This window comes from Vombatus ursinus, unplaced genomic scaffold (genome assembly GCF_900497805.2).
Source record: "Vombatus ursinus unplaced genomic scaffold, bare-nosed wombat genome assembly UNPS02000021.1, whole genome shotgun sequence".
In the NCBI taxonomy this organism is placed as follows: domain Eukaryota; kingdom Metazoa; phylum Chordata; class Mammalia; order Diprotodontia; family Vombatidae; genus Vombatus; species Vombatus ursinus.
In genome coordinates, this window is record NW_020939799.1 from 209207 (window position 1) to 232104 (window position 22898).

At 49.5% G+C, this 22898-nt stretch overlaps 1 protein-coding gene and 1 long non-coding RNA gene across 8 annotated transcripts in view; one reads left to right on the forward strand and one right to left on the reverse strand.

Annotated features, from left to right (window-relative positions):
* Positions 1 to 14265, forward strand: part of EXOC3L2 (exocyst complex component 3 like 2) — a 29155-nt gene extending 14890 nt beyond the window's left edge. For all 7 annotated transcript variants that reach the window (XM_027853920.1, XM_027854568.1, XM_027856001.1 and 4 more), the window contains 10 exons: positions 210 to 846; positions 1350 to 1461; positions 4076 to 4177; positions 5456 to 5556; positions 7812 to 7922; positions 8566 to 8701; positions 9258 to 9380; positions 9923 to 10078; positions 12019 to 12140; positions 13229 to 14265. In XM_027853920.1, coding sequence (XP_027709721.1) covers positions 210 to 846; positions 1350 to 1461; positions 4076 to 4177; positions 5456 to 5556; positions 7812 to 7922; positions 8566 to 8701; positions 9258 to 9380; positions 9923 to 10078; positions 12019 to 12140; positions 13229 to 13517 — 1889 coding nt within the window. In that variant the 3' untranslated portion in view covers positions 13518 to 14265. The remainder of the gene's footprint in view (positions 1 to 209; positions 847 to 1349; positions 1462 to 4075; positions 4178 to 5455; positions 5557 to 7811; positions 7923 to 8565; positions 8702 to 9257; positions 9381 to 9922; positions 10079 to 12018; positions 12141 to 13228) is intronic.
* A 2009-nt stretch (positions 14266 to 16274) lies between these two features.
* On the reverse strand, positions 16275 to 20731 carry LOC114022709. The gene is made up of 2 exons (XR_003568061.1): positions 19397 to 20731; positions 16275 to 16572 (listed from the first exon to the last, which is right to left on the reverse strand). It is a non-coding gene; the product is annotated as an uncharacterized LOC114022709 (long non-coding RNA).
* Between the last annotated feature and the right edge of the window lie 2167 nt (positions 20732 to 22898).

Genomic DNA, 22898 nt, shown 5'->3' on the forward strand with positions numbered 1-22898 from the left:
CTTCTTCTTCTTCTTCTTCTTCTTCTTCTTCTTCTTCTTCTTCTTCTCTCTCCTCCTTTCTTTCTCTTCTTCTGGCTCTTTTTCTTTCTCTCTCCTTCTGTTTTCTCTACCTCCCCCACTTTTCACTCTCCACCTCCGTCTCAATCTCTGTCCCCCTATCTCTTGGTCTCCTCTGACCCTCACCCCTCATATGGTGTTTTTTCCCGTAGTCCTAGAGATCCTCAGCTTGATCCAGAAGCGAGAATTGGCACGGGCAGATGAACACATCCTGGAGTTAGAGGCTGAAGAGAAGCTGATGACATCGGGGTCCAGCCCTGGCAGCCTAGGGGAGGCCCGGGGTCTCCCTGAGGGCCGTCGGGCCCGAGATGTCACCCTCCTCTATGAAGCTTTGCAGCGAGAGCTCTGGGCACTGGTCAGGGAGACTCTGGCAGACCCTGGAGCCACTGGAGGGACTGGAGGGGCCCCCCTGACCCAGTTGGGCCAGGTCCTGGCACAGGAAGAGGAGGCTGACGGGCACCGAGGACCAGGAGCAGCTCGGAGGTTCCGGGCCCGCTGGGCAGAGGCTGTGGGTCAGGTGGCTGGAGAGCGACTGGAGGCAGCTTCAGGGGCAGAGGTTGCAGCCATGGCTGGGAGGCTGGAGGCCCTGAGATCTAGGCTGCTGGAAGACATGGGGGCTGTTCGGACCCGCCTGGCACCTGCTTACCCTCCAAGCTTGGGAGCCTTTGGTGTCTACCTTCGGGGTTATCATGGAGCCCTCTCTGATTGGCTGAGGAAGGCCACCTACCATTGGCTACCTCTGGCTGACCGCTATGCCCTCCTGTACTGGCACAACCAAGTTTATCCAAGGTGAGACACTGAAGGGGAGAAGGAAAAGTGACTGGGCAATGGAGTTGGGGGGGCAACAGGACAGAGAAGTCAGAATCCCTCCTTTCCTCATCTGAGCCTCAGTGTCCACCCTGCAAAATAAAGGAGTTGGACTAGAAGGTATTTTAGGCCCCCTTTGCTCTGAGCTTCTTTCTCCCTAAATTTTAAAAGCCCTTCCAAATTTAACACTCTCTGTTCTAAGGCCCCATTCTTGCTTTAAACAATCTACCAATCCCCCACTCCCAGCTTGCTTTATCTCTAAGATGTAGGTGGCAAAAGCTAAGCTGAGGACTCTGTATTTGATTCCAGAGGCCACAGGGCAGCTATAGGAGGTACTGGGCTTAGCTGCTCAGTGTCTCAGAAGAGAGGGGATGGGATGGGACCCAGGGGAAGGGCTTTGTCTGCTTTTCTGAGGACGTTCCTTTCCTTTTCCTCCATCTCTTCTTTTCCTCTGCCTCACTACCTCCCCCCTTGCCTGCTCTTAGGGAGATCTTGGGCATGGTGAACATGGTGGCCCTGGAGAATGGACAACTGGGGCCCCTGCTTTCCGCAGAAACCATTCGGAGCCTGGAGGATGAATGTGTGACTGACGTCAAGGTGACCTGGGAGGAAGGAGGAGGGGTCCTTGTGGGTCACCAGGGGTTTACAGGGTGCCCTGGCTTCCTGGCCTTGGAGAAATCTATGACTCCCCAGGTCTATGACTCAAAGATTCCGTGACTCTAAGAATGATCTTTGGACTGGTGAGGACAGAACAAAAAGGGCTACGGAGAACTGAAGCCCAGGACAGATACAAGCAGATCCTTAAGGAGAACGATTCTCACCTAGAGGCAGGTGGCAGAAAGCTGTCAGCACCAGAGCAGGGTGTAAGGGGCCAAGGCTGGATGCAGTCATGACAGGACAGAAGAGGTTGGACCCTCCCCCCATGGGGCTGGAGACAGGGCTTAACGGCTGCGAATCTGGATGGGAAGTGGGGGTGAAGGGATCAGAGGAGGCCGTTCTTCTTTCTCCTCTGCCCCAACCCCAATTATGTGAGGAGGGAGAGTACCCCAACAACTGGGAACTGGGAAAGGGGGAAAGAAAGGCATTCTAAAGGCAGGGGTGAGCAATGAGCACATTCCAGCCGTGAGGGCCAGACAGCCGGCATAAGGCACAGAGTTGGAATTCTCATTTCTTTTTTCAAGTGAAAACTTTTTATATTTTTTCCCAATTACATGTAATAACAATTTTAACTTTTTTTTAAATTATGAGTTCCAAATTCTCTCCCTGTCTCTTCTCCCTCTTCGTGGAGAAGGGAAACAATTTGATACAGATTATACATGTGCAGTCTTGCAAAACATTGGAATGCTAATTTCAGTGAAGGACTAGTAGTCTGGTCTGGCTGGAATGTAGAGGGTACAAAGAGGAATCATGTGAGATAAGAATGGAAAGGTAGCTGGAGTCCAGCTAGAGGACTTTAAATGCCATGCTGTGCCAGGCAAAGCAGCTAGCTAATGTCTGCCTCTCTGTCTATTCATCTACATCTCTGTCTCTCTGACTGTCCATCCATCCACATCTATCTGTCTACCTTTCTATCCATCCATATCTGTCTTTCTTTCTATCTATCCAGATCTATCTGTCTTTCTATCTATCCACATATATTTGTCTGTCTTTTTATCTATCCATACCTGTCTGTGTGACTGTCTATCTATTCACCTCTACCTATTATGTGTATATTCATCTATCTATCAATTCATCTATCTGTCTATTTCTGTTTATCTATCTGTCTAATACCTTAAGCAATAGGGAGGTAATGGTTCTTGAGGTGGGCAGTTACTTGCCCTTGTGAAAGTAGGGGAATGGAGGCTAGAGGGACGGAGAATCAGAAATGTCACTAAGCTGGAGGTGACCTAGTCTTTTTCTTATTGCTTGGTCAAAGAGCCTAGGCTTCGATTTTAATTACTGTCCTGAATGGCTTATATTTCCAGTGTTGTCTTGATGGGGTTGGAAGCTGATATCCCTCAGGGAGAGCTAATGTGAAACAGACTGATTTTTCCTGGAGATTTTCTGGGTTGGGGCAGGAGCCACCAAGATTGTAGACAGTCTTGGTAATTACTGATAAGCCTCCAAGATTAATTTGGGGCTCTGTCTAGGCAGAGCCCTACCTCTGAACTACAGGATACAGTTGCAAAATTCTAGCACATAGCAAGAAAGGGGTGGTTTGTGCGCCTCTAGCAAGGAAACCTTTGATCATTAAGCGGCTAGCATAGCTTCAGCAAAAATAAGCAGGGGAGAGTCAGGGTGGTGTAGTGTTGGCCCCAGCATTGGGAAGACCTGGATTCAGAGCTTGCCTCTGACCCTCTGGGCAAACCTCTCCTTGCCACAGGAGACTCTCCAAGTCTGGAAGGTGCCTAAAAGTTGTGAATCTGTATTGGGAGTGAGGCTTTCCTCACCACAAACTCCCTATAGGAAAGAAATCAGAGGTCTGGACCAACCAACACAGCCCAGAATGGGTCTTGCCAGACCAACCTTTTATCCTTTATTGAAAGGTTGCTAAATAGGCGGGTCTAGGGAATGCTGTAGATGGTGGTGGTGGGGATGCGGCATGGGTTGGGGTCTCAAGCTCTATGAGGATCAGCTAAGGAATAAGAGAGTCTGGGACTGGCAAGGAGGAGACCTAGGGATGTGGGAGCTGTCCTGTAGGGGAAGAATCAGGCTTCTCCCTGTTGGGCCCTAGAGGACAGAAGTGGGAGCTGCAGTTTCAAAGAGGCGGGTTTAGGCTTGATGTCCACCCAGGGAAAGTTCCTGCCATTTGAGTTATTCAAAAGGGGAATCATGGACTGCCTCCAGAGGGGACGAGCTCCCCGATGCCTCCTTTGTTGAGAATGTTGGAAAGAGGATTCTCCTTCACTCCCATGTGAGTGAGGCTGGCCCAAGTGACCACTGAAGTCCCTTCCAACTGGGCCAGACAGGGTGTGGTTCCTTAAAGTCTCAGATTGCATGAGTCTATGTCTAAAGTTCTCTGGGTCTAAGGTCCTCTAAGGTTCCAAACTTCTAAAATTCTTCTAAGTCAAGGGGTCTAGGGCTCCACTGTATGTGGGATGTGCTACAGGGAGTCTCTGGGAGTGAAGGAAATTGTGAGGAGGAGATGAACACTCTCTCCTCCCCACCTCCCCACGCCACTTTCCTGAACTTTTCCTCTAGGGATCAGATCATGCCCCTTCTGTTTTCCCAGGCTCAGACTCGAGCTGCTCTGCTTCAGACCCTGCAGGAAGAGGAAGAGCAATGGATTGGGGCTGAGGACCAGCCCAGCAGCCTGGCTCAAGATGTCTGTGAGGTGTGTGCATGTGTATATGTGGTGTGTGTGTGTGTGTGTGTGTGTGTGTGTGTGTGTGTGTGTGTATAAGGTGTGTGTGTATGTGTGTGTGAGAAGTGTGTGTAAAGTGTGTGGTTCTGGGGAGGAGGAGGTGGAGAGTATCAGCACCCACTCCCATTAGAGAAAGAAGAAGGGATTGGGATAGAGAGGGCTGGAGGAGGGAGAGGAGGCTCTTTCTATTTTTTCGAGTGCATAATTCCAGGATTAGCAAGGTAGGTGATTCTAAGAGTCTATAGACCCAAGATTCCTTGGGGCCAAGCTCTTTGATTCTAAGATGCTAAATGAGAGAAGTCCAAGATTTTGTTTTTCTAAGATTGAAGTATTCTATGAGACTGAAATTTGGGGATTCTATGATTTTAAAATAATATAATTGTAAGAGTCTAAATTACACACATATTTTTACAATAACATATATTGTTATTGTACACACATATGTGTTATTATACATCTTATACATATATACATATTATTATACATGTATAATTATACATATTATTAACATATAATATATATATGTTATTATACAATAACAAAACTTATTTTTATAATAAAAAGAAAGCAGCTAAGGTGGTGCAGTGGCTAGAGTACTAGGTAGGCCTGGAGTCAGGAAGACCTGAGTTCAAATCTGGCCTCAGACATTTACTAGTAAGTGTGTGACCCTGTCCCCAAGTCGCCTCATTTCTGTCTGCCTCAGTTTCCTCCTGTGTAAAATGGAGATAATAAGAGCACCTGAGGCAGCTGGGTGGCGTGGTGGATAGAGCAGTGACACTGGAATCTAGAAGACCTGAGTTTAAATTTGGCCTCAGACAGTTACTAGCTGTGTGACCCTGGGCAAGTCACTTACCCTTGATTGCCTCAAAAAAAAAATAATAATATCTGCCTCCCAGAGTTGTTGTGAGGATCAAATGTGACAGCATATGAATAGCACTTTGCAAATCTTAAAGCACCATATAAATGTGAACTCTTATTAACCACACATTTTATAATATTAATAATTAAATAATTTCACAGTCTAAGATTTTGCTATCTTAACAGTCTAGAATTTATAACTCTAAGACTTAAAACTCTGCAAATACAAAATTCTATAAATTTACAGATTTAAAATGTGACAACTTTAAGATGCTTTGGGTTAGGGGAGGCAAAGAGGGAAGATCTCTAAGGTGCTAACACCACTCCAAGTGAGAGGATTGCTTGGTGTTGGAGAAAAGGGGGTCTCACTTCTCCATCTCTGTCCCCCAGCTGCTGGAAGAGCACACGGATCAGGCCCCTCGCATCAGCCAGGAATTTGGGGAGCGGATGGCACACTGCTGCCTGGGAGGGCTGGCTGAATTCCTGCAGAGGTACAGGGGAGAGGGGGTGACCCTTGATTCTGGAGGGTGGAATGAGCTGGGGAGGCAAGAAGAAGCGGTCTACCTTTGTCCACAACAGATTAGAGGAAGCATCTCTGCCAAAAAAAAAAAAAAAAAAGGCACAGTATACAGATGTCAGGTTAAAGTGAGGCTGGCACCATTTTATTTTCCTCTTGTGCGTCTCTCTGAGCTTCAGTTTTCTCTTCTGTAAAATGGGTCTTATAACAATGGTGCTACCTGATTCTGAGGGCTGTGGTGAGGAAAGGGTTTCTAAGTCTTCAGGGTCTATGAACCACCTCAGTCCTCAGAGCCCATTTGCTTCTTTGGGTACACTTTGTTTTCTTTGCAGAATGTCAGCTCCTTCAGAGCAAGGACTGGCTTCATTTCTGTGTGTCTCCTCAGCTCCTAGCACTGTGTCACAGTGCTTAGGAAATGCTGGTGGAAGGATTGACTGATGTATAAATACTGTTTCTCCCAAAGCACATAAGATCCTTGAGGGCAGACACTGAGTCTTTGGACCCTCCCCCCCGGGTTTAGCAGAATACCCCCACCCTGACACAGGTCATCCCTTTTTTGCAATAGTCTAGGATTCCATTCAACCCGGCATTGATTAAGCTCTTATTATTTCAGTCAGCCAGGAAACAGGCACTTATTGAATGATTGTGCCAGGCACCAGATCGGTGCTGGGAATACAAGGAACACAACCAAAAAACCCAAACACTTCCCAGTTCTTGCTGTCAGGGAGCTTATATTCGAGCCTGAAAGACAGCAAGCCAATAATGCTGCACAGACAAGATGTACGCTAAATAGATGGAAGGTGGTCTCAGAGGGAAGAGGTGGGATGGGGTGGGGAGGGGACTTCCTGCAGAAGCTGGGCTATGTATCAGGTACTGTCCCAAGCTCTGGGGTTACAAGGACCAGAAAAAAGGCCCTTCCCACAAGGAGTTTACATTCTACTTGGGAGATACAGTATGTAAACAGATGATTAAATAATTATTTGATTGTTTAATTTGAAAGAGGGATGCAATTTCAAAGAAATTTCAGCAGGGAGGGAGACCTAACAAATTGGGAGAGGGGGAGGATCAGCAAAGGTCCCAAGTGGGAGATGGCATCTGAATTAAGCATCCAAGAAAGTGCAGAGGGAGTGTGTTCCAGGCATGAGAGACAATCAGTGTAAAGGTAGGAGAGAGAATGGGAAAGGCAGGTAAGCCAATTTGTCTGGAATAGACTGCATGAGAGGTAGTAATGTGAAATTAAACAGGAAAAGTAGATTGGAATCTGAAATACCAAGTAGAAGAGTTTGTATTTGATTCTTGGGGCTATAGGGAGTCACTGAAGGCTCTTGAGCAGCGGCAGAGTGACATGGTCAGAAGTGTACTTTAGCAAGATCACTTTGGCAGGTTGTGGAGGGCGGATTGTCCAGGGGAGACCAAACAGGGGACCAGTGCAATAGGACTGGTGAGAAGGGTTGGGAGCTTGAATGAGGCTGGTGAGTAGAGAGAAGGGGACAGGTGCTAAGGATCCAATGAATCAACGAGACTTGAGAGGTGGTTGGATATGGGGGAGCTAAGAGTCCATGAGGACTCTGAGATTAGTGGAAAGGTGGAGGCATGGATTGTAGAAATGGGGAGTTTAGGAGAGGGGTAGATTTGAGAGGAAAGATCATGGGTTCTATTAGGATTCTCAGCTACGCAACATCCAGATGGAAATGTCCAGCCGCCAGTGGTGATGGGAGCCTACAGCTTGGGAGACAAATGTGGGCTAGATATGGGAGTCACTGGGGATGTGGGATGATCACTGAGCACTTGCAAAGAGGTTATTATCTGGGGGACACCTAGCTATGGGGAGGAGGGAAGTCAGGAAGCAGGAACAGTCAAATTATCGGGTGGGAGAAGAAGCAGGCAGGAGAAGTGCATCCTGAAAACCTAGAGGAGAGAGTATTCAGGGGAGAGGATGATAGGCTGAGTCCAAAGCAGCAGAGAGATGGAGGAAGAGTGAGAAAAGGTCATTGGATTTAGCAATAGAGAAATTCCTGGTGGCTCAGAAGAGGGCAGTTTCAGTCAGGTGGTGAAGATGGAAATCAGATTGCCTGAGGGTGGAGAAGTGAGTGGGAGGTGAGAAAGTGATAAGAGGTGAGAAAGTGATAAAACAGGAGGGACAGTGAAACCTGGAGGGCTTCCTGGAGGAGATGGGCTGCAAAGGAGACACTTGACCTGAGCTTCTCCTTCCCTCTCTTGACCTTCCAGCTTCCAGCAGCGGGTAGAGCGGTTCCATGAGAACCCAAGCATCCGAGAGCTGCCGAGTGACAGTTATATCAGCCGGACAATTACCTTGGTGAACTGTGGCCCCCCTCTTCGGTAAGCCAGACCCTAGAGAGGATGGGGAGAAGGGCTCCAGCATGAGCTAATGTTTCCCCTCTCCCCATGGTGAGTTGGCCCATTCTTTCCTCGGGGAGTCTGCCCCTATCCCAAATGTTCTGAGGTCCTTTCCTTCCTCTCCCCAACTCCATTCCCCTGGGAAAGGGCCACACAAAGGGGCCCTCTACACTTCCTCTGGAGACATGGAAAGGGACTCCCATTCTGGCCTCAAGAAAAAAATCCTTCCCAGAGACACAGAGACATCCTCCTCAGGGACACAGACTTCGAAAGAGACCCATCCCCATGCTCTGAGAGAAACTTCTCCAGAGACAGAGTTACCATCAGACACACAATGGTAACTCCAGAGAGAGAGAAACTTCGCTAGAAAGATTACCCAAAGATAGAGAGATTCCTCCAAGGACAGAGACACCCCCCATCAGAGATATGGAGAGACCTCTCACAGAGACCAAAGCCATGCCCCCTGCCCACCACTGAGATACAGAGAGACCCTTGAAAGACACAGAAACCCTTCCTCCAAACGTGGAGAGATACACTTCCCTGCCTGCCTGCCCACCCAACATGTGGAGTGAGCCAGCTGGCACCCAAGGTCAGCTAGTGATGAGCCCCGGCTTCTCCCCCACAGGTCCCTAGCTGAGCGTCTGGCCCGGCTGGGGCCCTCAGAGAGCGAGCCTGCTCGGGAGGCAGCTGCAAATGCTCTTGACCGTGTCACCCGCCTCTGCCACCGCGTCCTGGCTGACCTGCTCTTTCAAGAACTGCAGGTCAGTCCCAGGAAGCCTCTGACCCCCTCCCAAACTGACTAGAAAATGGGGACCTGGGAGTTGTGACAAGGGTCAGATCAGGATCAGGCCGAGGTCCAGCCGAGCCAGAGATTGGACTAAGGAAGAGAGGACAGAAAGGGGAGGGTGCAGAATAGAGGGAGGAGATAGATATTTACACAGATGGCCCAGCCTGGGGAGGTGGGAGGCAGAACCTGGGTCTGGGCCTAAGCAACTACAGGCTCCTGTTGCCTGTTGACTGCTATACTGCTGGCTATTCAGGAGTGTGGAAGGCTGTGGCTGTGCTTTTGTGCTTAAGTCTGTGACTGTGTGGAATGGGGGGGCATGAATTAAGTGAGCTTCAGCTTTGGCTACATGTGTGTGCTCAACTCCTCCCACCCTCATGAAGGCTTTGATGGGCTCTGGGATCCCCCCATTAAGGCTAGAAGGGGGCAGAATTCCTGGCTCTTCTACCTACTGGCTCAGTGGCCTGGGTGGGACCTGAAGGGAGCTGTGGGTCTGATGAACTCTGATCTCTGTTTTCTCTGGACAAATCCAGCCCCATTTCTCCAAACTCATGCGTCGGAAGTGGCTGACCAGCTCTGAGGCTCTGGATGGCATTGTGGGGACCCTGGGAGCTCAGGCCTTGGCCCTCAGAAGAATGCATGACCAGCCTTACCAGGTATTAATGGACATGTCCACAGGTGGGAGGGAGTGGATGGTTGGAAAATGGACAGGGAGAAGTGCAGAAATGAACCCCTTCTCCTGGTGTCTTTGCCCTTCCTCCCTTCTCCTCTTCTTCCAGAATTGGGTCTCTGTGTCTAGTCTAGCCCAATCTCCCCCTATATCTATCCTCCCTCTCTCTCTCTCTGTCTCTCTGTCCTCTCTACTCTCTTCCCCTCTGCCCTCGGTCCCACATTTCCTCTCATATACTTCTCTGTCTGTTAAACATCTCCTCCTCTCCATCTTCCTTATATCTCTCCCATTTCTGTCCCCCAATCTCTCCCCTTTCATCTCTTCTTGTTCTCATTTTCTCCATCTCCTTTGTCCTTGTATCTCCCCATCTCTTTCCCTGTAAATTCCCATCATTTCTTCTCATCTCTATCCCCCTCCATGCCCCTCCAATATCCCCCCATCTTTCTCCTTACTTCCGTCCTGATCATCTCTCTCTCCTGCCCCTCATCACTGTGTTTTCCTTTCGTAATCACTCTGATATGTGCCTAGGCCCTTGTGGGGGAGCTGCACCGAAGGGCCCTGGTGGAGTATGTCCGGCCCTTGCTTCGGGGACGCCTTCGATGTCGGTCTGCCCGCTCCAGGAGCCGAGTGGCTGGGAGGCTGAGGGACGAGGCTGCCCAGATCCAGAGACTCTTTAGGCGGCTGGTTAGTGATGGAAAGGGAGGGGGAAGGGTCACAGGGAGAGAAACCTGGGCCCAAAGGACCTTAGAATACTAGATTCTTAGCACTTTAGAACTCTCCACTTAAAAGTAAATTCTTGGGTGCTTAGGGGAATACTCCATTCTTTAGAATTGTAGATTCTTAGTGTCTTGGACTCTTAGAATTTGGGAATCTTTTTAAAAAATTATTATTTTTAGGCAACTGGGGCTAAGTGACTTCCCTGGGTCACACAGCCAGTAAGTGTCAAGTGTTTGGTCTGAGGCCAGATTTGAACTCAGGTCCTCCTGACTTCAGGGGCGGTGCTCTATCCACTGTGCCACCTAGCTGCCCCAGAATTTGGGAATCTTAGAACCCAGTGGGATGGGCTGCCTGGGAGGTAGTGAGGTCTCTCTCTTTGGGAATCTTCACACTAAGGCTGGAGGACCCCTTGGTGGAATTCCCCCCAAGGTGGGTTGATCTAGAGGACTATTAAGGATGCCTTCAACTGTGATATTCAGAGTTGCACCCAGAGTTGAATTCTAAGACCCTCTGGAGCCTTAGAATCAGTACATCTTGGGCTCTTAGACCCATTATCAAGTCCTTCCTCAACGGAGCTGACATTTCTATAGCTCACCCTTCAAAGTACTTTTTATACACCCCCTCCATTTGTCCTTCACAAATACCCATTAAAGAGCTGCCACTGGAATTACTATCTCCATTTTACAGATGAGGAGACTGAGGCTCAGTGAGACCAAGTGACTTGCTCATAGCCACATAATTAGGATAGATCGATCAACCCACAAACATTCAGTAAATACCTTCTATTGGCTAGACGCTGTGGATGCAAAAACATCAGGGAGAGTCCCTTCCCTCAAAGAGCTTACATAAGATCATAAGCCTAGACCTGGATGGGCTTTGGTACCATCTAGTCCATTATCCTCATTTTACAGATGAGTAAACTGAGACCTGGAGGGAGAAGTTCACATAAGCAGGCAGCTAGATGACCTAGGCAGAGGTGTCAGACTCAGGGCTCCCACAAGCAGTAGGCACAATTCCTGAGTTAGGCCTGAACCAGATTAAAATGCAATTAGGACATGTCTAACAAAATTAATAAAAATATAATATGACATAGATAATGTTGATTTCTGGTTTTCTAAGTCAGTATGCAGCCTTACAGGGATCCTTTTCTATTTGAGTTTGATATCACTGAGGGAAAGAGCACTGGGCCTGAAGTCAAGAAGATCTGAATTCAAGTTCTGCCCTTGATGCTAGCTGTGTGACCCTGGCAGTCACTTACCTGCTGTTTGCCTCAGTTTCCTCATCTTTAAAATGGGGATAGTATAGCACCTATCTCACAAGGTTGTTTGTGAGGATCAAATAATATATGCAATACACACACTTTATTTATTTTTTTGGAGGCAATCAGAGTTAAGTGATTTGCCCAGGGTCACACAGCTAGTAAGTGTCTCTGGTTAGATTTGAATTCAAATCCTCCAGACTTGAAGGCCAGTGCTTTCTCTATCCACTACACCACGTAGCTTCCCCAACACATGCACTTTAAAAAGCATGACAAAAATGAAGGTATATAGAAATAGGGTTTGAGCTCAGTTACTGTAAGCCTGGAGTCAACTTTCTTTCCCAGGGCTGACTGGAAAAGTTAACTGAGCTGACTGCCTACCAGGGTTTGAAGGGATCTTAGAACAGTCAGGGCTTAGTCAGGGCTGCAAGGCATCTTACGGATTGTCTGATCCATCTCCCTTGTTGTACATGTAGGAAACTAAGGCCCAGAGGAAGGAGTTGCCTTGCATTGGGTCCCCAAGTGAGTTGGGGGCAGTAGGAAGTGAGCTGGGATGCCAGGTGTCAGCCTGTAATTGGGGGCTGGGGTTCCTAGACGAGAGAGGGTGCTGGAAAGGATTGGATCGCTAAAGCTGCTCTGATGTCTTCAGGAGTCTCAGGCGTCATGGCTGGATGCCGTGGTGCCACATCTCGCTGAAGTTTTACAGCTGGAGGATACGCCCAGCATCCAGGTGGAGGTTGGGGTCTTGGTTCGTGACTACCCCGATATCAGGTGAGGGGAGCAGGGGGGAGAGGACCTAGGGCCCCAGAGGCTGACAAAATGAGTAATCATAGCAACAACCATAAACGTGAAGAGCCTTTAAAAAGGCCACTGGGCATGTTGGAGGTGGAGATGAGGATTCGAACCCAGGGCCCCTGCCTCCTGAGTCCATCCTCTTTCCACCTCACTCTACTTCCTGCCCAAGGTGCCCTGGGCCCAGGCCAGCCCTGGGCTGGCTGCCGTGGCCTTCTGGGGTTTTGGCTCTGCTTTTCCCCGTTTCCTGCCCCCGGGGGTGGAGTGAGCGTGTCTGACGGCCCGTTTCCTGCCCCGGCCCCTCCAGTTCACACCCGCCACTGCTGTGGGCACAGGGGAGACAAACAGGAGGCCACAGGAAGAGCCTGGAGGTGGAGGGTGGAGAGAAGAGGAGGGAGAGGAAGAGGAGGTGGGAAGGGCCCAGGGCAGCAGAGCCACTGGCAGCCCCAGGGGAGCACGATGAGAGCCCAGGGACCCATGGGTAAACCCTGAGGGAACCTAGAAACTAGGGGCCATCACCATTCACACACACATGCCAGGCTTGGCTTTCTAGAGATGTATTGGAGGGGCCTATTCTGGGTGGGTTTCAGAGCTGGGGCTTCTAGGTCTGGCTTCTGGGCTCTAGAGATAAGGATTCCAGAACTGACTTGGTTGAGGGGGAGGCTGATTCTGGAGCTGGCTATATGAGTAAAGCTCCCAGAGCTGTGTTGTGACCATGCCTAGGGTTCTGGATCTGGGTCTGAGGTTTCTATAGTTGACTTTTGGGGTGGTGAGGACTGCAGAATTTGATGGGCTTTAGACTGCAGCACTTGGGAAGAATATTGGTTCTAGATCTGTTTGGGGGTGGGGCTCTGGGATTGAACTAGGGTGAGAATTAAGCTGGGGGGATGTCAACCCTCCCCCAAACAGTTGGGGAAAGAATGATGGTTCTGGATATGGGTCTCTGGGTTCTAGAGCTGCCTTTGGGAGGATCCCAAGCCCCATGTCTGGATAGAATGATGATTCTGGACCTGGATCGGATGCTGAGGGTTCTGAGACCCCAATGATATCCTCTCATCTCTCCCTAGGAGGAAGCATGTGGCTGCCCTCTTAGATGTGAGGGGCCTCCGGAGTGCAGCTGCTCGCCATGAGATCCTGGCTGTGGCGCGGGACCTAGAGCAGAGTGGGGAAGGGGCTCCTGCCCCTCCCAGGGACCGAGCTTTTTTTGCTGACATTCCTGTCCCTCGGCCACCTTTCTGTCTGGGCCTCCCCCTCCCACTTGCCAGACTCCCCCTCGCCAGACTCACTAGGCCTGATCTTGCCTGCCTGCCCAGACCCCGCCCTCGACCCCCTGCCCGGCCTCGTGCCCAGCCCTGAGCGCACCTGGGACTCCTAAAACCTGCCCTGTGATGCTGCTGTCCCAGCCTGGAAGCCTGTGTCTTCTCCCTTTCCCCAACATCTGCTGCTGAGAAAGACTCTGCCCCCAAGGATGGATTCTGTCCCTGGGTTTAAAACCAGGTCATAGATTAAGGGGTGTCAGAGTTGGAAGAGTCCTCAGAATAGAATGTCATAGCTAGGAGAGCCCCAGGAACATGGAATATCAGAGCTGGAAGGGCCTTTAGAACATCGGCCATCAAAACTGGGGGAACTTTTAGAACACTGAATGTCAGAATTGGGAGGAACCTTAGAACAGAGAAGGTCAGTGCTGGGAGGCACCTTAAAACATAGAAAGTTAAGGTTGAAAAGAAAGTTAGAACCTAGATCAATAATCAATCAATAAACATTTGTTAAGCACCTACCATGTGCCAGGCACTACACTAAGTGCATAGACTATCATGGTGAGAAGATACATCAGATCATGGAGTTTTATTCCCTCATTTTATAGACAGGAGAGCTGAGGCTCAAGAGCGAGGAAAGGGATTTCTCCCTAGGTCACACAGGAAGCCAGTGGCAGAGCTGGGAGGCAGGACTGCTCTGGAGTTAGGGTAGGTCCCATAGAAGTCATGGAGGCTGTGCCTTGCTCTGCCCAGTCTCCATCTCTCTTCCCTCTAAACTTCTTCTTGGGGTGGCGCCTCATGTAATAAAGAATGTATGATGATAAAATAAATATGTTTCTATTTAACGAGCAACTGAGGCTGAGTCCTGTTTTGGGAGGTGGGGGTGGATGGCACGTGGGGAGGCCCCTGAGGCAAGGTCAGGGAACCAAGCCCTCTCTCCCACATTGAGCTGGGCCAGAAGTTAGAGGTGTGAACCCCAAGGTGGCTAAGGTCCCCTAGCAGGATCCCCCTGCAAAAGGGAGAAGGCGTGGCCGGCCTTCCCTTCCAAGGACTCCCAGTCTGAGCAGAAAACATGGCCCCATGCCTTACCACTAGCTGCTTTAGGTCACCCTCCATAGGACTCTCCTTCCTGAAGGAACCTCGTTTACATCCTATATCAGAAGAAGGGAGCTGTCTGGGGAAGAGGAAATGAAGGGGTTCCCCTCTTACTCCTTTCCCTCCCTCAAAGGTTTCAGATATCTAGGAACTTAGGGGATAAGATTGAGAGCTGAAAGGGAACTCAGAGGCCAGATGGTCGAATCCCCCCTTTTACAAATAAAGAAAACCATTCCCTAGCACGGTAGGGAGTTGTCCAAGGTCACCAAGTTAGTGAGTACTAGAAGCAGGATTTGAACTCGGTGCTCTTATAAAGGGGCATCTGGTCTCAGCTAAGCTCCTCAAACACCCTGCCACACCTGAGCGGCCACACTAGCTGCTCCCAAGAAGATTTCCAGGGCCAATACCTGCCAGCCTGGGAGTTTCAGGGGGTCCTACAGCCGGTGGAGGGAAGGCATGGCCTTCTCCAATCTCTTTTTCCCAGTCTCTAGCTTTGGGTAAGTGGGTAAGCTCCCTTGGCAGCAGAGTTAGGAGTGGGAAGTTGGGCCCTGCCCCTCCTCTGCCTTATTGTGAGACCCTGGGCTATGTCCCACTCCTTCCCTTGGCCTCGGTTTCCCCATCTGTCCAGAGGATCTTGGCCAAGGCGACCTTTGCAGTCCCTTCCTGTCCTGACACTCTGGGATTCGGTGACTCCCTGCTGGATCCCCAGAGGCCCTGGGACGGAGACAGGAATTTGATTTGTTTCCTTGTTTTTCTTCCTCAAGGGGTGGGGGAGGGGAGATAGCTAAAGGCAGCCAAGGGTGAGGGCCGAATTGTGCCCTCTGGGAGCCACCCCTCCCAGCTTCCAGCTAGAGGTGTTGGGGCGGGGAGAGCTGTGGTGGTGAGGGAAGTGCAGAGGGGAGGGGGCTAGGAGGGGATAATGGGGGAGGGGGTGGTGGTGTCAAGGGAAGTGCAGGGGGGGAGGGGGCTGGGGGTGGGGGAAGTGCTGGGGGGAGGGATACAGGGGGAGGGGGCTGTGACATGCATGGGGGGGTGTCGGGAGCAGAGGGCTCTGTGCTTGTTCTAAGGCAGAGAGCCTTGAGACCTTTCCTGTCTCTGCCCCTCCCCTAGTGGGTTTGCTGAGTGGCTTGGATCAAATGCATTCCCCTCTCTGAGCCTTGGCTTCTATGCCATTGAAAAAATGAGAGAGTGGCAGAGATGGAGGGCTTGAACCCAAGACACAAAATGTCAGACCTAAGGAAGACTATAAGGGGACTGGTCCCAGGGGCTGGCAAGGAATTTGGGAGATTCATCAAAATACTACCCCTCCCACCTAACTTTACAGAAGGGAAAACGAGACTAGGAACAGGAAGCCACTTGCCCAGGGTTACAGAGCAAATAGGGAAACGAGATGAAGACTGGAAGCAGAGTTCCTGGGGCCTGTAAATCATCGCAGTATATTGACTCCCCCCCACCCCAGCCTGGAATCTTGACAACCTCTAAGAGTGGGGAGCTAGGAGAGAGGAGGAGGAGGCCTCCTGCATCTCTCCCATCACCCCCTGCCCTTTCTGCTCCCAGGGATCCCTTCAGTATCTAAAGGGCTGCCCATAGGCAAGAGAAGTCAGGCTGCCTCTCCTGGGCCCCACTCAGCAGACCTGGGAGTGATGAGGGGTGAAGGTAGGGTTCAGACCCAGGACTCCCAGCGGACCCCTGGTCCTGGGTGGCACTGGGATGGGGTTAAGTGTGCTTGGCCATGCAGCAGTTCATAAGACAGATAGCTGGCTAAAGAGAAAACAATTTATTATAACAATTTATAGCTACGGCTTCTTGGGGCTAGGGTTTCTCCTCAAAGGGAACCTAGAAAGCAGGACAGAGGGATGAGCCAACTAGATGAAATCCGTCTGTTTGCCCCCTAGTCCCACCAGCAGCAGTCACCACCCCTCCCCCAACAAAGGGTCTCCAATTCAGCCCCCACCTCCTTCCCACAACTTCTTCAGGATCTTCTGAATGCTCTGAAGAGGGGGTTGAAGAATTGGGATAATGAATTTGGAGTTGGAGGTCAGGGGCCACAGCAACAAGCTCTGAGGAAAGGAGGGAGCAGAGTGGTCATGAAACAGCCTGGCCTCAGCCTGACTCCCAGGCCCAGGGCACTGGGGCCTGGGGAACTCCCCCCTCGGGGCCTCCTTTGACAATTCCAGGGGAAACAGAGTCCACCAGATGACTGCTGACTTAGGAACACTAGCCGGGGAGGGGAGTTGTATTTACTTTGGTAAGCATTTCCCAAATACATTTTAATCTGGTCTGGGCTACACTTTGGTGTTTTTCAGTACAGGAGTTTTGATATCTTTAGACTAGACAATCTCTAAGGCCCTCCCAGCTCTGACATTCCTTGTTCTAAGGGCCCCCCCAGCCCTGACATTCCCTATTCTAAGGGCCCTCCCAGCCCTGACATTCCCTGTTCTAAGGACTCTGACATGCCATATTCAAAGTCTCTCCCAGCTCTTGCAGTCTCAGTTCTAAGGTCCCTTGTAGTTCTGATATTCTCTATTCCCAGGTGTTCCTTCCAGCCTTGACATTCTAAGATTCCTTTATATGAGTGCTACATATTATACTGCCAGTCAGCCAGTAAGCATTTATTAAGAGCTTACTATGTGCCAGGTATTTTGCTAAGTGCTGGAAATACAAATACTAGCAGAAATAAAGACAGGCCCTGCCCTCAAGAAGCTTCTGTTCTAATGGAATGCTGAAAAGAAGCTGAAAAAGGGGAAGAGAAAAGGTAGGGGAAGTTCTATGCAGATGAGTCTTCAGTGCAGCCTGGAGAGGGTTGAACATAACTGTTGCCTGGGCCTTCCCCTTAAAATGGAAGTTCTGGAAAGAACCAATCAATCAGAAGGTGATGCCTTAGGGGTCAGAGAATGCTGAGGATGAGGCATCTGGTAAGGCAGCGGATAGTGTGCTGGGCTTGGAGTTAGAGAGACTTGAATTCAGATCTGGTCTCAAACGCTTACTCACTATGTAATGCTCGGCAAGTCACTTAACCTCAACCTGCCAGAGTTTCCCCAACTGTAAAATGGGGATAATAACAGCACCTACCTCCCAGGGTTGGCATGAGAATCAAATGAGATATTTGTAAAGTGCTTAGCACATAGTAGGTGTTATAGAAATGCTTCCTCCCCTTCCTCTCTCTTCTGATGTGAAAAGTAGCAGAGAAAGTACACTCATCTATTCATCTGTTGTCCAATTGTGTCCCACTCTTCATGACCCCATTGGGGGTTTACCATTTCCTTCTCCAGATCATTTTACAGATGAGGAAGCTGAGGCCAACAGGGTTGAGTGACTTGCCCAGAATCACACACCTAGTAAGAGTCTGAGGCTGGATTTGAGCTCAGGAAGAAGAGTCTTTCTGACTGTAGTCCCAGAGCTCTACCCAATGCAGCGCCACCTAGCTGCCCCATGTATTTATGCTACATGAATTGAGAGATGTCACCTTGTGTTCTAATCTTCATGTTGCTAACAAATAACTGTCTGGGAGGCGGCCTGTGGCATATACAGTAGCAATCTCACCATTGAACACTGTACAAATTATGTTCCTCCTGTTTGTAACAGTTTGGTGTTATCTGACAGCTGTCGAGTACAGTCTGTTCACTTCAAGGCTTTGCACATAGCAGGTCCTGGATAAATAGAATTCAGCCTCTGTGCTCCAGAACCCTGGCACTGGGGTGGTGAGTTCCCATTGTCCTGTCTAATATTAGGACAACTGGCACCTGGGAATGGGTTCCAATCTGTAAGTCTGGTGGGATTCATTTCCTTCAAGGCCTCAAGACTCAATACCAGACCCAGGGAGGAGGGGGGTTGCTCTGATGACTTTTCAGAACATCTGAGCCCTCCACAAGCAATGTGGCTGAGAAGCTAAGGGGCCAATGGGCTAGCATTGATACTGACAGGCTGTGGCACCCACTCAGTGCCCCAGGCAACTCAACAACTCTAGACTGCAGACAAGCTGCATTGGGAGAGGGAATGTCCTCACCAGGAGTTCCCTACCTCCCATGAAATCACAGGTCCAGGAGTTCATCCTCTCCAAAAGGAGGACTCAGAGCTGTGAGGGACCACGGAGATCACCTGATCAAAGCTACTCTCCATTCACAAGTGAAAAAAAAATTGAATTCTGGAGATTTAGGACTTAGAATCAGAGATTTAGAGCTGGAAGGGAGGCCCTTGAGCCATCCCCCTCATTTTACAGATGAAGAAACTGAGTCTCAGAGATATGCAGTGACTTGCTCAAGACCTCACAGCCAGGACTGGAATTTCCTAATCCAATGTTCTTTCCCATGTACCAGATATACCCTGGGCAAGGTGACTGATGAGGGCCCAGTAAATGGCAAGGCTGGGTTTTGAGCCCAGGTCTTTTGAATCCAAATCCAATGTAATTTCCATGACAGGATACCTGGGGCAGACATCTGACTTCATTCATGCTTCCCTTTCTTCCCTGAAGCCCATGGTTTTTGCTCAAAAAAAAAAAAAATTATCCCCTCCCCACACACACCAAAGATCCAACTTCTACCTAGGTGTTTGCTGATAGGTGACAATGGCCAGAGCACTGGACCTGGAGTCTGGAATACCTGAGTTCAAATCTAGCCTGAGAAACTTACCACTCTGTGAACCCAGACAAGTCACTGAACATCTCTCTGCCTCAGTTACCTCAACTGGAAAATGAGGACAAGAATAGCACCTATCTTCCTAGGGTTGTTGTGAAGATCAGATGAGATCTTTGTAAAGGGTTTAGCAACACTTCCTGGCATGTAAGAGGTGTACCCTTCCTTCCTTCCTTAGCCAACCACTCAGGCCAGGAGTTGGTCTGGTCACCTTCCCTATTAGTTCAACCCAATGGGCACCCCAGTCACTCACGTGGACAGAGTGTAGGAAACACCCAGAAGTGAAGTTAGAGACACCTATGCTGTCCAAGGCCTCTCTGACAAAGTCATCTGAAGACTTCACCAAGAATTTTCTGGGTGACGTCTGGCTCATGTTGGTGGAAACTAACAGAGGAGTAAGAGTCTGGAGAAAGAAGTTGATGACTGGATGGAAGGGTCATAGCTCTCATTCTACCCACCTCCCAAAGGCTTCCTCCCCCTCAGCTGGTCACCCATCTTTGTCCCCACCCTCCTGTTACCTCACCAAACCTGCTCCCTCTCACCAATCCCACTTCCCTTGGCCCCCTTGCCCTCTTCCCAAGCTCTTCCCCATCTCTGATCTCCTCACAAACTTTCCCATCCATCTCTTCATGCCCTAACAATCACACAAGCACATTCACACTCACACACCCATATCTGTATGATGACTCCAGAGGACTGGTATTCCAAGGCCACAGCCTGAGATAAGCTATTCATTTTTAAAGGCCTAGGAGTGAGAGAGGGTGAGTCACAGAATTTAAGCATCAGAAGGGACCCAGAGTATACTTAGTGGAACCCACCCCTGAAGAGGAGTCTTCACTACCCCCTCAATGAGAAGTAGTCCTCCAGACCTCCAAGGATGGCATGCTCAATACCTCCCTAGGCAGCCTCCACTCTAGAGCAGCTCTCACTGATAGGACCCTTGTTCTGCCCTGGGCACCTCATTGCTCCTGGTTCTGTCCTTTGGGTTCAAGGAGAACATGACTGGTTCTTGTCTACATGACATTCTTCCAAGTCCTGCATGAAGTCTTTTCTTCTCTGGGCTAAATATGCCTGCTTCTATCAACCTATCAAACAGCTAGGAAGTATTTAATAGCCAACTCTCTACAGGGTTCTTCTAGTCACTAGAGATAAGATAAAAACAGAAAGCCAAACAAAACAGAAACAACCAAAGCAATCCCTGCCCTCAAGAGGCTTCCATTCTATCCTGAGAAACATCCATATGCATACATATCAAATATACACAGCTAGTGGCCCAAGGACAAAGTGCTGGATCTGGCTTCAAGAAAATCTGAGTGCAAATCCTGCCTTAAACATGTACTGGCTGTGTGACCCTTGGCAAGTCACTTAACACCAGTTTCCTCACCAAGAAAAAGAAAAAAAAGATTTTTCGTGAGGGGCAACCTACTATCTTGGGAGGAAGCTTAATCTATTTTTTGTAGCTCTGACAGTTAGGAAGCTTTTCTTGATGTGATACCTGTATTTATTGCTATAGAGTCATTTCAGACTCTTCATGACCCCATTTTGGGGCTTTCTTGGCAGACATGCTAGAGTGGTTTGCCATTTCCTTCTCCAGCTTATTTTACAGATGAGGAAACTGAGGCAAACAGGGTTAAGTGACTTGCCCAGGGTTACACAGCCAGTTTCTGAGGCCAGATTTGAACTCAACTCTTCCTGACTCCAGGACTAATGCTCTATCCACTGTGCCACCCAGGTGCCCCAAGCCTACATTTGCCTCTGCAACTTCTACCATTGGCTCTCCTGCCCTAAACAGAAAAAGTCAAATCCCTTTTCCATATGACAGCCCTTCAAATACTTGGAGACAGCTCTCACATTGCCCTCACCTGCAGTCACCTCTTCTCTTGGCCAGACCAATCCAGCTCCTTCACCACATCTTGATGTGACAAACACCAAAGGAAAGAACAGAACAGAACCAATCTCCATTCCCTCCCATGGTTTTATTACCACCTCAATGCCGATGACACTCAGAGTACAAACTTTAGCCCTGACCTCACCCATGAGCTTCCAGCCAATTGCCTCCACCATCCAGAACCAAGACATGACCTTTTTCCTTTACCCCGTCCTTCTTTCTGACCTTAGTAGCACCATTCAGCCATCCTCCTCTGATAAGGACCTTAGGGTTAGCTTTGCTCCTTCCCTCTTTCCCCTGCTAGGATCCAGTCAGTGACCAGGTCTTGTGGAGTCCATATCCCTGGTACCTTTCCTATCCCCTCCTCTCTTTCTAGGGCCTCTACTGTGGTTCCAGCTCTCACCACCACCTGTTTAGTGCATCAGAACAGCCTCCTCACAGGTGTTCCTAGGTCCACTCTTTCTCTCTACCCACGCATCCTTCAAACCTTAGTGAGGAGCACCTTGCTTATGCACAGATCTGTCTCCATCAGTCCCCTGCTCAGAAAACTTTTAATGGCTCCTTATTACTAATAAATAAAATGTAAAGCATCCTCTGTGTCCCAGCAGAATGATAGCTTCTTCCACCCAACATACTGTCATGTGCTTGAGGACACTTCTAGGCCAAGCAGCACCCCCAGTCCCTCCTTCCTTCATATCTCACTCCCCTCCTAGCCCTGATCTAAACTTTCTGGACCTCAAAATCTTCTCTTCTTGCTGTCTGCTCTAGAAACTTTCCTCAGCCCCTGAGGCCTCCTCAGTCTAGAACATCCTTCCAACCTCCAGGCCTTCTCACCATGGAATTTTCCTCTGCAAGGGTGGTTACCCTGATGTCAAGTGGCCAGTTCCAGCTGGAGTCTCCTTTTGGTGGAGATTCTTAGACAGGCTCCCTTTTATTCCTCTCCTGACCCTACTCAGGACTTTCTGGATTTCAGAATGATGAAACCCCCACACCCCATTGCCCAAGCCTAGGGCAAAGATTGTTTGTTTTGCTTTTACCCATGTCCCCAGTGCTTATCACAGATCCTAGTAAGACTTCAATCTTTGCTTAATGATCTCTCCTGTCCTTCCCTCATATGGCAAGGTTTTTCAGTGCCAAAGGCAAAAGTGAATGTCAGCTTGCATTGCTATCTCCCAGGAGGCTCCTGGGGCCCCACTTGGTAAGGGGGCACTCAGACTTTGGCAGGTTTGGTTTTATTATTCTATGAGGCCTCCCATTATGTAATTACTGAACCCACAGGTGTAGTGGGTGAATGGGAGTGAAGGGCTTAGTCTCTATTCTGTGGTTTTATATACAGTAGACCTAAAACTGAGAGAGCTGGCTGCCCAATGACTTTGAGGGAATCAGGGGCAAAAGGGGCACTCCCACCACCCCAGGGCTCTCAGCTCCAAGTGTGACACTCTGTTCATTCCATCCTGATGCCTGACCCTCTTTCTTGTTCCTGGTAACTTGAAAGAGTCTGGCCTCTTTCAGACGTGGAACCTATTTATCTTTGTAGCCCCATATAAAGCAGAGAATGGGGAAGGCTGTCTGCCAGCCTCAGAGGATATGTTGATGGTGACTCTGCATCCCCTACAGAGTTGGAGAAGAAAACTGAGAATGGCAGAATCAAAGGCAAATGAGTGTCTGGGGGCGGGGTGTGTGAGATAGACCAGGAGATCTCTATGGATGGGAAGGCAGGCTCTAAAGATGGGGAGAAGGGGATGCCTGGGCCCCTACTTGGCTCTCATGTGAGGCAGGATGATCCAGATCATCTGTGGAGGAAGAAGCAAAAGCTAAATCTACCCAATGATCCACCCTCGGCCCATTCCTGGAACTCTGCCCATAT